Below are 15,755 nucleotides of genomic sequence, written 5' to 3' on the forward strand. Positions count from 1 at the left end.
ATGACATGTACTTTTGCATAAGTTTAGTTGAAGTTTATAACTTTAATTTATTATTATATATTATTATTATTATTATATATTGAAGTTTATAACTTTAATTAATATCTTCTTAGACTTGAATATATAAGAGAAAATAATATAAAATTAAAAAATTAAACCTCATCATCAAAAGTAACTTACTGATGAATTAGTATATTTTCCTAATATTTTCGTTAAATATCATAAATATCCAAAAAGAGATAATGCATCTCATTGCGAAAAATAATTTTTTACTTCCGATTGCAATATTTGAACTCTAGATTGTCTCCGCAATCTCTCCTCCCTGTTCGCTAGTATTTTAATTCGTCGACCGTGTTTTCGCGTAACCCCCTCGAAGTCTCTACCGTTCACGACTCTCGTCTGGCGCAACTTATTTTTTCCTCCTTTATCCTGAGCCGGGTTTACTTAAGATATTAAAAGCGCTCACCCTCTCTCGCCCAGCCTCTCTTCCGTTTCTCTTTCCACTTCGTCTTCCTCTCTCTACCGGCTGGTAGTTGCCTTTCCTCGTGACGGAAAAAAGAACGACTGTAGCGACTTCCCTCTCCGGAGAGTTCGAAAGCCTCCACGCTTAATTTGTAAGCAGATTTTTGCGCTAATCAACGGATTTAAGGCGCTCGGACCGTCTCATAGATACAGGGGAGAAAGACGAGACGGCGACGCCAAAGACAGAAGACAAGAAAGTCATTTGAATTTATTTTAATTATCCTAACGAACGAGTCTCGAGGAGGCCCTAACGAATTATTTGCTCGAATATGATTGCACGGAATTTCTAACGAAGGATAGACCGATCGTGTCGCTCGTCCTTGAGGTCCTCTCTAATATGCGCCCTTTCTCCCATCAATCATCGACAATATCTACATGATTTATGAATCGCCTTTCGTTTCGAAAAAAATTGCCCTAAATCAATAATATAACAAATATCCTAAAATATTTAACTTTTGTGTTTGTTAATATGTAAAAATGTAACGTAAAAGCATCAATATCGCATATATAACGAAGCAAATTTTTCCTGCAAAGTAGTACAAAGAACAACGACGAAAATACTGTTCTAAATAGTTTTTGCTTTAGCTATTCCTTGAATGTGGGTAGATAGAAACGTATACTCCAGATAGTTCGCCGGATGCTTTTATGAGAAGACTGCATGCGACGTATAGAAAAGTGTGATGTATAATATGATAGATTGCAACAATTCTTTACGGGTTTCACCCATTGTACTCTCTCCATTGCGATCGACTAGCGTGACCAGCGACAGGGTGACTCGGCCCTTTCTATGCTACAGAAAAATCCCAAACCATAATCCCTCATCCAAAGAGCGCAATACTAACGATAAAAGTTAGATGAGAAAATTTTTATTATCATTGAATTAATTATAACATATATAACTTTAATTATAACATCTCTTTTACGTTATTTAGTTATTGCATTATATTTTGTATGTGTGTGCTTTTTAATACCTCAATTGTTTTTATGTAATAATATGATACATCGAATGATCCCCGAGACACAATATCTCAATTTTAAAATAAAAAAGAATTATGAGGAGAAAATGTACGTACTAAAAAATATTTTTAAATTTACAAATTCTCATTCTAAAGGATTTATATCGCTTCAAAGTAAAAAATATTTAGAATAAAATGTTTGCAAAGTCCTCGCAATTCCGTTGCTACGTTCAAGAATTAATCTCGTACAATGCATCTCATTAATATCGAAGCAAGCTAAGACGCTTCGAAAAAGCAACGCTCGGCGTAAATCCATCCATTCTCCGCGAGTCGCGTCGTTAGGGTTGTCTCGTGCCGTGATTCATCCGAGACGCGGGCCTCGATATAGCATCGAACTCGCACACGCGGCCGATTTCACCGTAAAACGTTGCACGCTCCGGCGTCGTTCTCCGGTGTGTCTGACTGTGGGCGGAGTGGGTTGCACATTTGCAATGCAAACGATAACACGGCGTATCGCACGAAAACGTGCACACAGAGACGCAGCCGGACGAACGTCAGAAGAGAGAGAACGAGCGGCGAGGTATCGAGGAAAGAGAGAATCGTCACCTTCTCTCGAGAGGATTCCGAAAGCCCGGACGCGATCTCTCTCTTTCTCTCTCTCTTTCGTTCTCTTCTCTTTCTTTTTCTCACAGTCTCCTCTCTCGCCGCTGCCGCGAATGGATCTGATTATCGGATGGACCACCTCCGATGAAGTTATTCGCGATTTCCGTAATCTGCCCGGATTTGTCTCGGTTAGGAGATTTCACGGCTCGTTTTATCGGGATTATTTCACGTAGTCGTGATGGCGCATATTGTATCGCGTCATTACCGCGAAAGGGATGCCGCTGCGTTTTATCGTCGCCGATTAACATATTTTTATCGGCGCCACCTTCAAAAAATCCTCGTTCTTACTCGCCATGATTATCGATATCCGGATGAACATTTTAATGTAACAGATATCCCAGTCCTCCCACTTGACAAAAGACTTTTTTTAATATAATACACGAAAAAGAGAAAATAAAGAACAGTTTTGCAATATATGTTATATTTAATATTCTCAAATCTCTCCTCGTTATCAACTTTTTTTTCTCAATGAGAATTTATCAAATTCCACTAATACAGGTGGAAACTTTTCCACACACATATGTATATTCTATTTTTTATATATATATTGAATATATAATAAATTATACGAGATTGTTATTAAGATTCTGCTTTCGTGAATTTCCTGCCTCTTTGCAAGAGAACGATGCGTCTCTCCCGTTTCCCCGGCGCGCACGGAAACTTTGCGCCCCATCAATCAGCGGAAGGGGGAACAAAGTACAAACTTTTTTTTCTGGCACGTACCACATTTCATTTACGCCGGCCAGCGACGGTATCTCGCGATCTCTCTACTGCGAAACGGCGCTGCGCCAACCGTAGAGCCACGCGAGCTGAAACAACCCGGGCCTGCAAGCGACCCCTTACGACGACCTTACCCCGTCATCCCTCATAGCTGCACTTACGCAACCCCCGTGCGCGATAGAGGCGAGCGGCAAAGTGGCAGCGCGACGTCGGGGGCACCGAATACTGTTCCGTGGCACGCGGAACACGGAATATCCGTTTTAGAAATGAGCTTACTTTAAGGCCGCCCGACAACCCCCCTTTCGTACGTATATACGTGGGATCCCTCCGCGCGATGGAGATCGGTAATTAATCATTTAGAACGGTGGTCTTGCGAGAGAAAGAGGGGTGGACAATAGGGGGTGAAGGCTAGGAATGGAGCGAACCTTTTCGCGTGCGATTTTCAAACTCGAGAAATTATAATAGAATTGCTTACTGGACGAAACTACGATAATCTAGCACATTATATATGTCACAAGATAACACTGATAATTATTAGATTTCTCCTCCATATAATTAAAAAATATGTACATACTTAATTGTAAATATGTGCATATTAAAGTGTAAATAATTACAGTATCACCACGTAACATTGTTATTACTTTGCATTTTTTCTTGCAGTTTGCATTTTAAAAAATATGTTAAGATATTTTAAAAATTTAAAAAAATAAAAATTAAAAAATAAAAATGTTATAAAACAAAATTTAAAAAATTTTCTAATTGCTAAGTTAAATTTCAGTGTATATTATAATATTCAGATTATAATTGATCAAATCAAGAAGGCTAAACGTTCGGATCGAGTCCATCTCTAGGAAGGGAACAAAAGGCCAATCTACACGAGTATGCACGAAGTAGGAAACGCCAAGTGGCTAGCGTTGGACTGAGATTAGCTCGAACCACGCACAGGTGTACACGAAATCAGAACTTCCCTTCCAACGCTTTCGTGTCGACGTCGAAGAATCATGCGTGTGTGGAAAGTTTAGGACCGTTTACGCAGATCTTATATACATACAGTCATATACGTATGAACGATCAAAGTTGTCGCATATTGCTGATGATGGAAAGCCTGCAACACGTACGTTGACAGCTATATCACGCCTCGCAGGCAAATCAAGCCGATATTCACGTCCTTTGAAAAATATATAATTTCCGTCTTTGAGATATTATACGAGAGCTAAAATATATATATTTCCCGCCTGATAGGAAATATTTCTTCTATAGGTAGAATTTAGATTTGAGAGAGTTTCTCCTTTTGAGCGTTTTAATTTGATTTTATGATTGTGAAAATAAAATTAATGTCTTTTATAAACAATTATAAAACGAAGAAACTTCGGTTTTCCTTTTTTGCAAGGGTCAATTCGCAGATACAAGATGTATGCACAAAATTTTACTTGACATAGAAATTATAATTTTGTTCGGTAAATAATTTTTACATTATAAATAATTTTTCTATTTTCAATAAAATTAATTACTTTGATATCAATGATTTAAATAAGTAAGTGTGATGAAAAAAATTCTAAAACGGAAATAAATAACAAAATTTTCGAAACTTGCGTAATATTGACCAAGATTTCAACGGCATTGCAGTGGTAAGTATGACCAACGACTTTGAAAGGAAAAAAAGAAACGAGTACATAAAGAAACGATAATGTGTCTCCGAGTCTGCGTAATGGAAAGGTACGTTCACGCTAAGTACGGCGCTATGTATGTACTGTACGTATGTAAACCGTGTATCCGACGTATGTTCCAGTCGTTATCGCAATCTCGACCCCGTTTGATATAACAGTCACTGTGACGACTATCGTCTTCCAACACGCAAGGCCGCCACCGAGGTGGTTTGCACAGCCGCAAGGGTTCTCTATAAAATTGTTACAATGCGTGGAGTAACTAATGGCGACGGCGATAACGTCCATCGGTAGGTAGATGTATAGATAAAAGTACAACCGTGCGCGATACAGCTGGCAACGAGCGGAGCAAAGGAAAACGAAGAAATAGTTACATCTCGTCGTAATGTCAACTCTATGCTGCTACGATATCTACGCATTAATGACGTTTCTCAAAAATTGTTCATTACACTGCTATGCGTGCCACGAGCGGAAACATCACTTACGAGTGCAATTAATTGAAAGTCGCACGTGATGCGAATATATTATATGCTTGAGTTAAGTGAAGAGATTCTTTAACAGATATCCTTGTATAATTGTGTGCATTAATCTTCCAGAAACGCAATATTCATTGTAATAATTTTGTGATATTTATGATCGTCCAATATGTATGGCACGTTAAATTACTGAATATTTATTATGTATTAAAATAATTAATATGTGTAAAATTAATCTAAAAAAAATAAAATATGTTATTGATTTTTCTCTTAAGAAAAAAAATTTTGTGATTATTATTTTAATTTTCATCTTATTATATCTTTCCTAAGTGTTTATTTACATCTACAGACAATTCGATATATTTAATTCTCACTTTAACAAGTCTCTAATTTTCCCCACGCATGACTGACCGCAGAATTCATAAATAAAGCCATCCAGCGAGCAGTCAATTAGCGCGAGGATATATATAATTAATCGCGAAAGAACCGGAACGGTCGGCTGAAGGATGATATGAAGGATGATATGAAGGATGATGGTTGGACTTCCTGACGGAATTCATAAGCGCGACCGCGATGATTCGGGACAGTTAGGAGGTCGCTAACGAATGTTTCCTCGCAGAGACCGATCCGGACGATGTCCCTAGGGCTGCCATTATCGTTGACTTGGTCGCCTCCGCCATTATCCACGACTACAGCAACCCGCCAGCTACATCCACCTTCTGATCGTCCCATCCCTCCGAATCACAGCCCTCCTCGTTAACCTCGAAACGATCGAGGGCTCTCTCTCTCCCTCTAACATCTTCTACCGAGCCCTTCTCCGGCTCTTGCATTTTGCTCCACCCTCGCCACCCTCCTCTGTAACGCACAAATACATTTAGTAACGTCAACGTGGGAGAATCCGCGGAAAGAGGGTGGCCTCCCGAGAGTATCCTAATGAGCGCGAGCTTGTCTGATTTGTGTAAATACATGCGACTATCTATTTTGTTAGGAAACATCCGAGAAATTATTCTATTCTAGAGACTCTATTCTATTGTGGCCCGTATATACATCTATCTGTCACAAAATCTTTCTTTTAAATAAACTATTATCATATTAAAACCATTATTAATTATTACATTTTGTACAATATAGATAAATAATATGCTTTTTTAAACAGAGGGATATATATTTATAGAAATAAAATACGATAAAATTTGTTATTAAATAAAAATATGAATAAAGGTATGAATTAAACGAATGAATTTGTTAAGTTTACACATTTTTAACAGAGCTCAGTAATCTCCTCTTCAATCGTTCGTTATCGTTTATTGCATTTTTCATTGCATATAAAGTCGCCGGATGGACTATTTTTTTTCAGATATGTTTTCTTTTTTTTTTTTAACTCGCACACGGTATTCCGCGGCACGCAAACCGATCAAGTTTGCCTGCCGCGAAAACAAGCCGCTCTTGTTTTCGCGCGATGATCAATCCACCGTGAATCGCCTCCATCTCTCGCATCTCTCCCTGTTTTTGCGCGGAGAGAAACAACAGTTTCGACGTTCTTTCTCTCAACGATAACAAAGGAACGATGAACGGATCGAGCCCCGTCATTTTACCGAGTCGCGAAAAAATATACTTTCGCCGACGACGAGAGAGAAACGTGAAATATCTGAGGCGTGTGAAACACATAGTTTACAGCCTATACATTGGATTCGATGTTTACTCGAAAAAGACAGCCGGGAAGTCACAAAAATCGCGCGCGGTCACTTCGAATCCTACTGACTCGCACAACGCGTGTTATTTGACCCCATTTTTAAACCAAAGCGCGCTTTTTTATCTCTATTAAAATACCGCTGGCAAAATATTATCGATTATTATTTGGACAAATTAATGATCGATGAGTTCAGCATTGTACTTGTATATTTCTTCCCTATGAAAATAGACGGCAGAATTGGCATTTTCGTGTCTTGCGTGTTGCATATCGGTCATGTGTGAGGACTACGTACGGCGGTTTGATGAGAAAGCATTGATTGCGCCGCGCTTCGCCGCGATTAAACGCTGATTACGACTAATTATCGAGCGGGCGCGCACTCTCTTGCAAGATCCGCCGTTTATAATTCCCCTCGGAAGGAGAAGACTTCCCATACGATTCGCTTGAGGACTCCACACGTGGACGCGCGCATAGACACGCACTGGAAAGTCCGCGCGTTCGGTAAACGCACGTCGTACATTGAACTCGTTGAACGTCGTATTCGCTGACGACCAAGGGGGCAAAAACCCCGAAGAGGCTGTACGCGTATCGGCGAGTCTCTCTCTCGGCAACCTTCTGAACCTCTGATTAAAAATGGATGCGCGGCAAGGGACCGAGATAGCATTGAAGACAGCGGCGTATGCCACGCTATAACTAATTGTTGTGTAACGATGGTGGATTGCATCTTATCGTTATGTTGCTACATGTTGCATCGCCTAATCGCGAGATAGACTGCATTCTTCCGAAACATTACTCTTCCTATGATTTATCAGAAATTTCGCACGGCCGACGTGGCGCCTTCTCCTGTAACTACCTCCAATTACTTATCCAATTAGCTCGCAAGTAACGGTAATGTTGTTTGTCCTAACACGTAAACGCGGTGCATCGCGTACGGAAAAAAAAAATTCACGTTTTTACATGTAAATGCTCCTTTTAATAAACGAGTGGAAAAAGAGAGAAGAATTTCTATTATTGTAGTAATTAATTAATCCTACTCGCAATTAAAAACATGAACTTGGCTCGATCTAATCTCGCAGAGAAATAAATAATCTTTAGTGTAGTTTCTGAAAGAGAAAGAGAGAGAGAGAGATTTAAAGATTACCTAAAAATGGAAGTGTTACGTAGAATACCAAAAATTATTTCCTATTTACATACACATATATATTACATATATCATAAAATAGATAAATTTAAGGAAAATTATAATAAATAAATTATTAAATTTATAAATTATAAGATAATAAATTATAAGAAAATAAATTTCGCATTTAGGATATTACAAGAAAACTACAGATCGTTATATTATTATACGATAATTTTGGAAACAAAATTCTCAAATCAATTTTTATGCAATCTCAATTTCAATTCCATTCATTTCAAGTTAAAAATATTCCATACATCATTTCTAAAATAAAGTAATCGAACTCTACGTGGTACAATTTTGTCGAGATGCACCCTCTGAACTCGGTCGAGTATACGAGCGAGAAGAAAAGGACAGGCCGCTGTCGGTCGCAACAGCAGAAGAAGCGGAAGAGGAAGAAGAGACCGCGGCGAAGAAGTAGCGGGGCGGGGACGGAACTCCGTCGTAAATCACCAGCAGTACGGAATAACTGGCAAAAGCGCGATAAATCAGGGATCCCCGGGCACCGAATTAGGAAATTGCCTGCTTAAAAACCGCAATGACGTTAATCCCAGCGTGCCAGCAAGTCAGCCAGCCAACCAGCCAACCAACGAACCAACCAACCAACCAACCGAGCAACCAGTCAGCCAACCAACCAACCAACCAGTCAGCCAGCCAGCCAGCGAGCTGCCGTTCGACGCACGTATATATCGGCAATCCGGAAAATAAAACTGATTCGGCTAAGGAGCGATGCCCGGGTTGAATAATGCGGAATAAAATCAACGTAACTCAATCGCGCTTGTCTTTCGAGATCAGCCTCCCCGTCTTTGCCGCTGATAAATGTTCGATATACACCACCAACTACCTGTATACGGAAGTAGCTCGTTTTTCTAATTCGCCATCTACCGCGAGTACATTAGGAAAAAAGCGATGTTTGGAAAAGAACATAAGGCACGACCATGATGTTCGATTCGAACCACGGTCTTATAAAAACGAGATCACCTTGACTCTCACGAGGTTTCGAGAGAAGATAATTAACATTTAGATGAGACTATATTTATATCCATTAAATTTCTAAAAAATATTGCAAAATTTCCTAGGAACATTTATCTTTCTTTCTCATTTTTTATTCGCTAAAATTAGGTAATTAAATTGTCAAAATTGTCGTACTTGCTAAAATCTGAAAAAAAAAAACACGCGTTCGTAAGCGATTCATCTCTCGCAATCGTCATTTCGAGAATTCGAAACGCTCGACAGATAGACATCTATGACCGATTGCCACATAACATTCAATATTGCCAGATTCTCGACAGGATACCTGACAATTGACCGGAATTAATGGCTAACCGATGCGCGAGGCGGTCGCCAGCCGATCCAACTTCCCATCCGGAATTTGAAATGACGCGTTAATTAGTTTTGCCTCGCGGCGACAAGCCTAAATACACATAAACGTAAGCGAGCCGTGCCGATGCGATGAGCGGTAAGCATAAGCGATCGCCAGTGATATTATACGACGCGGCAATCGATTACGACGCAATCGACTGCTGGCGCAAACGCGAGATACCCACGACTCGGCGATTCGCGGCAGCTCAAACCTGAACGGGCACGAATGGACAGACGTTCCGCTTCGGCGCATTAATCAAGTTATTAATTATGTAGTCCTCATGCTAATTGAGCCTGTAATCTGCTCGCGCTGCCGTAAAATATCCAGGCCGATTTACGCGAAACCGAACGCGACAATACGTTATCGTTGCTACTCTATCGTCATTCTACCGTAACTCGTGCATTCCGCTTCCGTCTCCAAATCATGATGTTTTCCTCAAAAGCATTTTCCTAAAAAAGCAGCTAAGAAAATATAGCTTAAAACGGAGAATCTGAGATATAATAAAGATCTGAGATACGCACATGATCTTTCTTAGAAAAATAGCGAAATTATGTCGACATCTTTCTATTTTTCCCTTTTCTTGATATCAAATAATATAAGCGAGCATTCAAATATGTATTTCATAAAAACGCGATTGAGTCATTTTACAAATACAACTTTTGCGAAATTTTCATTTCGCATTTAACTATTTAAACGTGATCGCTTAAATTTCTGTTTTAGGAGAGATAGCAGTCATGAAACGAAGGAAAGCCGGGAAGACGATAATCAGGAGGGAACTGCAAATATTCTTAACTTGAGAAGAATATTCTTAACTTCGAGAAACGAATTTATTCTTCGTGCAACTTCTGTTCCATGATCGAGTTTAGCGAAATATCTCGCGCTCGAGCAAGAAATAAATGTTCCAACTCACTGAGAGCTCTTATCTTGCAACAAAAAACCCATGATCCTTAAGCGATAACCACAGCGGACTCGCTAATCCGCCAATCAAATTAATTGGACTGCGTACTTCCGCGCGTTGATGAAAAATGCCGCCAAAAACAAGTCAGCTTCGGAACATTAATCAAGAGGAGGATAAAAAGGTAATATTAACGCTAGTCGGCAACGGTGGTCGGCATCAAAGAACCTCCCCTTCCTCCTTCATTTCTACAGCAGCGTATTTAGAAATTTTTTAGATAAATTGGATAAATTCCACTTTATATTTTTGTTAATTTCAAAAACTTTCAGATTCCTATATAATCTCTTACTATCATCAAAAATAAGAATATTAATATACTATACAAACTATTAGTATATAAATATTAATATAACATATTTTTCAGATCACAGCACGAAATTTAAAAATTTTTCAAACTATACAAACATGTTTTATTACAACTCTATATTATAATAATACATTGTAAATGAAAAATTGTATCAAGATGAGTGTTTTAAGGATTCTACTTTTTTGTGCATATTTTATCTCTCTTTACACGAAGAGAAAATGACTTGAAATACATTACTTTGTTTATTCTTGCTTGTCATTATTTATTTCGCGGTAGCTACGGACCTGGTCGGCTCCCCTTTCGCCGATATGATCGTTTTAGAATCCTCGGCGGCACCTGCCGTGCAACCTGGGGCAGCATGTAAGTATATACGCGAATAAGTATACACTTAGTCCCCGGGTGCAGGCTGCGTGCGGAGAGGCCGCGGCTACGGTTATTACACGCGTCACGCGGCGTTCCTTACGGTCACGCACCCTCCTCCTTCTTCCTTAAGAAGCCCCCGATGAGGAGGAACCCTTATCGTCACCCTCTATCTTGTCAGACGAACGCAGCCCTATTAAACCACTTACCATGTACCTCGCACACGAGTCACGAATGAAAAGAGCCGCCAACGTTCCGGAGAACAGAATCTGTACGCAAAAATATAAATTCACAATGCGATTTTTTAACTTTCTATTTTGTATTATTCAAGCTATGAAATGTAACATTTGTAATTAAACCTTCGAGAGATAATAAAGTATCTGTAGAAATTCAATCCTGTTAATGGCATCCTAAGATAATCTTTCCTATATAAGTAACATAATTTATTTTCAAAGATTGATAATGTTTCTTTTTCAAATCCGAGGGAGATAAAATAATGTGAATAATTTTTATGCGAAAAATTCGATTGTGATGCGAAAGAATAAGCGAGATATTTATAGAGAAATAAATAGAAATGATTTTTTTTTGGATAAAATATCATATATATATATATATTTTTTTTTTGCTTATTATCGAGAGAATAATCGTGCATTTCCGTAAAATAATCCTCTCTTCATAGTCCTCTCCTCCCTATTATTTGCGCACAGGCGAAGAAAGAATTAAGAGCGCATTAAGATCGGCACCTGCCTCATACATTTGACAAGATAGAGATCTTTACTTCAAGCAAGACTTCTTTCCGTATGCTTTTCTCAAAAATACTTTATTCGCTGTTCATAAAACGTTTTAATTCGAGAAAAATTATTTGATTAAAAATCATTATATTAAAAATATATAAAAAATTATTTCATATTTTAACTATTTATGTTCAGTAATAAAAAAATATTTAAAAAAAACTTAAAATCTTATATTTTAAGCAAATTCTTTTAATTTTTATTCTCCTTTGAATTTTATTTGGAAACTAAAAATATTTTAAAATAGAAAATGAAAATAAAATAGGAATATTTTTTAATAATATTTCAGATAAGATATTTTACATAGAATAATATTTAATATATAAGAATATTTTTTATTCATTTTATAGGTGACATTTTCTTTCCTCAACTTTAAATTTTTTTAAGTGATAAATCAAATATATATGATCGGAAAAAAGGGTAACAATTTTTTATTTTGCGTCAACTTTTCTTTGTAATCTACAGATTTTGTAATTTTTTCCTACTTTGGCAAACTTTTCCCAGAAATATGCTAATCTAAGCACGCGGTCTCATTATGTCAGCAATCAGAATCGCGGACATCAAAAAGCTACAATATCTCACGAATTTATTCCGTCTTAAATCTCGTTCTCTACCTTTCTCTTTCTTTTCTCTCTCTTCTCATCTTAGAATAAACTCGTCTGGCCGAATTTTCGAGTTAACGCGACGCGAATAATTCCGAGCTGTCGGTGGCCGATATAAAAAACGAACGAATCGAGAAACGAACGAGCGAACGATCTGCAGCATCCACCGGTAGGGAACGAGCCAGGACGCGAGCAAGGAAATTTTCTCAGCCCCGGGAAAAAGAAGATGGTCGATCTTTGTGGAAGAGCGACGGTGGAATGCAGACACGATATACTCGCCGATAGGTATGTATATATGTATACATACATACATACGCCTCTTTGATATAGTGCGCGAAATCCTAGCGTCTTGAGGAGACGGAAGGCGGAGAGAAGAACCGCCACCGTTATCAGCTCGCGGCAGGATTGGCCTAGCAGGGGGATGCAGGGCTCCGTCGACGGCCAATGGCGTTCTGGTCTCGGCTTTTCAAGGATTCTGTCTCCCCTAACCCCTCGCCACCCCGAAATCCGGCGTGTCCTGGGCACGACATACACGCGCGCGCGAGGCGTTGTCGATGTACCCGAGACTCCGACTTTTCCACCCCTGCACGCGTATATACGTCAAGGCCACTGCCCACCGGTCACCAGAGTTCACCGTCGTCGCTGGTGGATGTCCGGCTATTTCGTATATTCCACCCTCTACTAACCCCCCCTCGACGACCTCGTTTGCCGCTCCCTATCCATTCTCCTTCCTCGGAAGTATCTCTCCAGGAAACATCTCCGATTCGCACCACAATGGTCCAGCTTTTTCTATGCTTTCTGGGATTCCGAGGGAGCTCGCGTACGACTGACAATGGTGGTGAGGTATTACGGGGAGAGAGGAGACACACGCGACTCGTGTGACTTCCATTTTGACGACAACGCGAGGCGAATAGAATCTACGAGTTTTTATTAACTTCTCTCGTGTAGAAAGCGTGTAACTTTGTACAAATATTGAGTCATGTCGTCGCGAATAATTTAAAAGTCAATACAAGAGAGATTAGTGTATCTCTTCTTCGATAAATTAATAAAGTATTTTTGTCGCTGTTTATTGTTGATATTCTTTTTAAATTTTTTAAAAAAGTTTTATACTAATAATTAATAATATTTAACAATACAAAATAAGGATAATTGCAACATATCAAATGATGATGAAATAATCATTCAAAACTCATTAATTGCCAAAGAAAATGTATCGAAATATTTGATATCTTTTTTAATAATGTTAGCAATATAATTTTCAACATAATAATAAAAAAAATTTTTTAAATATGAAAAAGAAAATTATGTGGTCGCTTAAGGATAAGAAGTTGGACGCAAAGATATAAAAGGCGAACGAAAAATGAGGCCAAAATCGCGGCTTCCACTTGAAGGCACTTTCCGCCAGCCGCCACAACTGTTTCTCCACTCGTGAAAAGAATTATGAAGGCGCTGCGAGTGACATTACGCTGCCAATGACAATATAAGAGCATCTTTAAGAGCACCTACCTACTCTTGTCTTCTAGCTCTCTTTAATATTTTCCTCGATTCCTTTAACCATATTTATCGGCCGTTATCAATAAATGCAAAAAAAAAAACAAAACTATTTAATGCCTATCTTGATGTAAAAATTGAAAATATAAGAATAGAGTGTCACAATAGAAATATTTTTTCATTTCAAAAAATTACGTTACATAATTATTTTGGAATAAACAGAATATTTTGAAAAAAATAGATGAATTAAATTGAATCGAATAGAATTTGTTTCTGCGATATTTGATACTCAATATATAATTTCTATCTCAAAATAAAGAAATCTTAATTTATTATCCTAGACTTTATATAATAAGTTTTTCGATTATAAATATTTTCGCTATATTTTACAGAAATCCTGCCAATTCTTTTCAACTCTCGTACTTTCAATAGAATAAAATAATAAATCCATTATAAAATACGATTTAAAAAATAAAATAGATCATGCTCATTTGAAACAGCCATCAACATATTCTTCGTATGTATTCGGTTCTCTCGCGATATTATTTGGTTAAATAATTCTCGCGCCAGGTGCATTTTTGTCTACCGAGCGATCCACCATTATAATGCGATCTGCGTGTCCAATTAACGCCAAAGATTTCTCCGAGTGGCACTCTCGGCGCAATACAGGTGTACGATAAACTCTGATAAGCGATAAGTACCGCGATAGAAAGGGAGAGGGGCGTAATGTGTAAAAGAGAGGAGAAAGAAGATCCAGCTATTGATAACATTATCATAAAAGCGACGTTAAATGGTCAGCCGCGAGGTTACGTCGGCGCGACGCGCCGCTGCTAGCTCTATAAATGCGTTTACTTTGCGCCATAAAAGCGCCGTACTTGGGCGCTAGGCACCGTTAAACGCACGCGTACACACACAATGTGTGGGTGTCCTGGCACGCGTGTGTTTGTGCGCGATGCAGGAAGGAACGTCGACGAAGCACCCAGCGCTTTACGGTAAAAGCCCTCTTTGAGTGATCCGTTTATTGGTTGCTAAACATCGATATATTGCTTTCGGGGTTGCGCAAAGAGCCGCGCTCTCTGTCCTCCCCGTATACATATATGCATACGTATACGGTGGATATACGTCTCTTTCTTTCCCTCTTTCGCGCCAACCGGTATATGTAACACGAGGTGCATATAATACCCTAGTCGCGCTTTCTGAGCTTTTGAAAGCACCACGACGATACCGCGGCCCGCCGTCTCATGCCGTGAGACGAATAAATATCTACGAGCGAAGAAAGATGCTGCCGATTTCGAGATAAATCCCGCAAAAATGTACGTTAACACCTTAAGTCGCTATTTTCGCCATCGTTAAATGCGCTTCGCGCACAAATACGATTCTACCTTTAATACAAATATCGGATAAATACGCTTAAAATATTCTCAAGATTTACATATATTCCTCTCTCGTTTTATATAAAATGTTTTATAAATAAATCGAAATATATTTAAGATAATATATATTTAAGATAATATATATTAAGATATATATATATTATTATATGTTCATATTTTGAAAATTATGTGTAATAAATTTAAATAAATTAAATTATAGCTGACATGCGTCATAGGTGATATGATATTATAACTATTTTAATGGATTCTGTGCGTGGATCAATCGAAAAAGATCTCATTTTCAGCGACGAAATACGACAATATTGCTTCCTCAGCCGAAACGCGCTTTAAGATATTCCGACCGTGTAAACGAAACGCGTCAACGGCGATTCACACAATACACGTGTGGATCAATGCGTAATATATCCACTGCACGTGCACGCGTGTACACCAAAGAAAGACGTGTCTTTAGGGAAGAGCGACAGATGATCGATCGACGATTTCTCGGGATAAAACGTGGAATCAACGTGGCTTCATATCGCTTCATCGAGATGTTCTTAAGCCCCTATTTTCGTCATCATGTCGAGAAACGCTGTTGGTCACGAAAAATAGCATATAAGAAGCAGATAATGTCACGAGTCG

General features: G+C 38.6%; 1 protein-coding gene and 2 long non-coding RNA genes across 10 annotated transcripts in view; 2 read left to right on the forward strand and 1 right to left on the reverse strand.

Annotated features, from left to right (window-relative positions):
* Positions 1–10,743, forward strand: part of LOC145976067 (uncharacterized) — a 143,215-nt gene extending 132,472 nt beyond the window's left edge. For all 4 annotated transcript variants that reach the window (XR_014440176.1, XR_014440177.1, XR_014440179.1 and 1 more), the window contains 2 exons: positions 9,955–10,313; positions 10,554–10,743. This is a non-coding gene — a long non-coding RNA (uncharacterized LOC145976067). The remainder of the gene's footprint in view (positions 1–9,954; positions 10,314–10,553) is intronic.
* Positions 1–15,755, reverse strand: part of LOC145976065 (uncharacterized) — a 204,189-nt gene that overhangs the window by 184,251 nt on the left and 4,183 nt on the right. The gene's annotated exons all lie outside the window — the stretch shown is intronic.
* Positions 12,476–13,027, forward strand: LOC145975440 (uncharacterized). Its single transcript, XM_083105930.1, has 2 exons — positions 12,476–12,534; positions 12,580–13,027. Exons 1-2 carry the CDS (start codon positions 12,476–12,478, stop codon positions 12,932–12,934), a joined length of 414 nt encoding a protein of 137 aa, XP_082962056.1. The 3' UTR covers positions 12,935–13,027.

The sequence above is a fragment of the Camponotus vicinus genome, unplaced genomic scaffold (genome assembly GCF_025532165.1).
Source record: "Camponotus vicinus isolate PSW18456_S1 unplaced genomic scaffold, iyCamVici1.0 SCAF_8, whole genome shotgun sequence".
In the NCBI taxonomy this organism is placed as follows: domain Eukaryota; kingdom Metazoa; phylum Arthropoda; class Insecta; order Hymenoptera; family Formicidae; genus Camponotus; species Camponotus vicinus.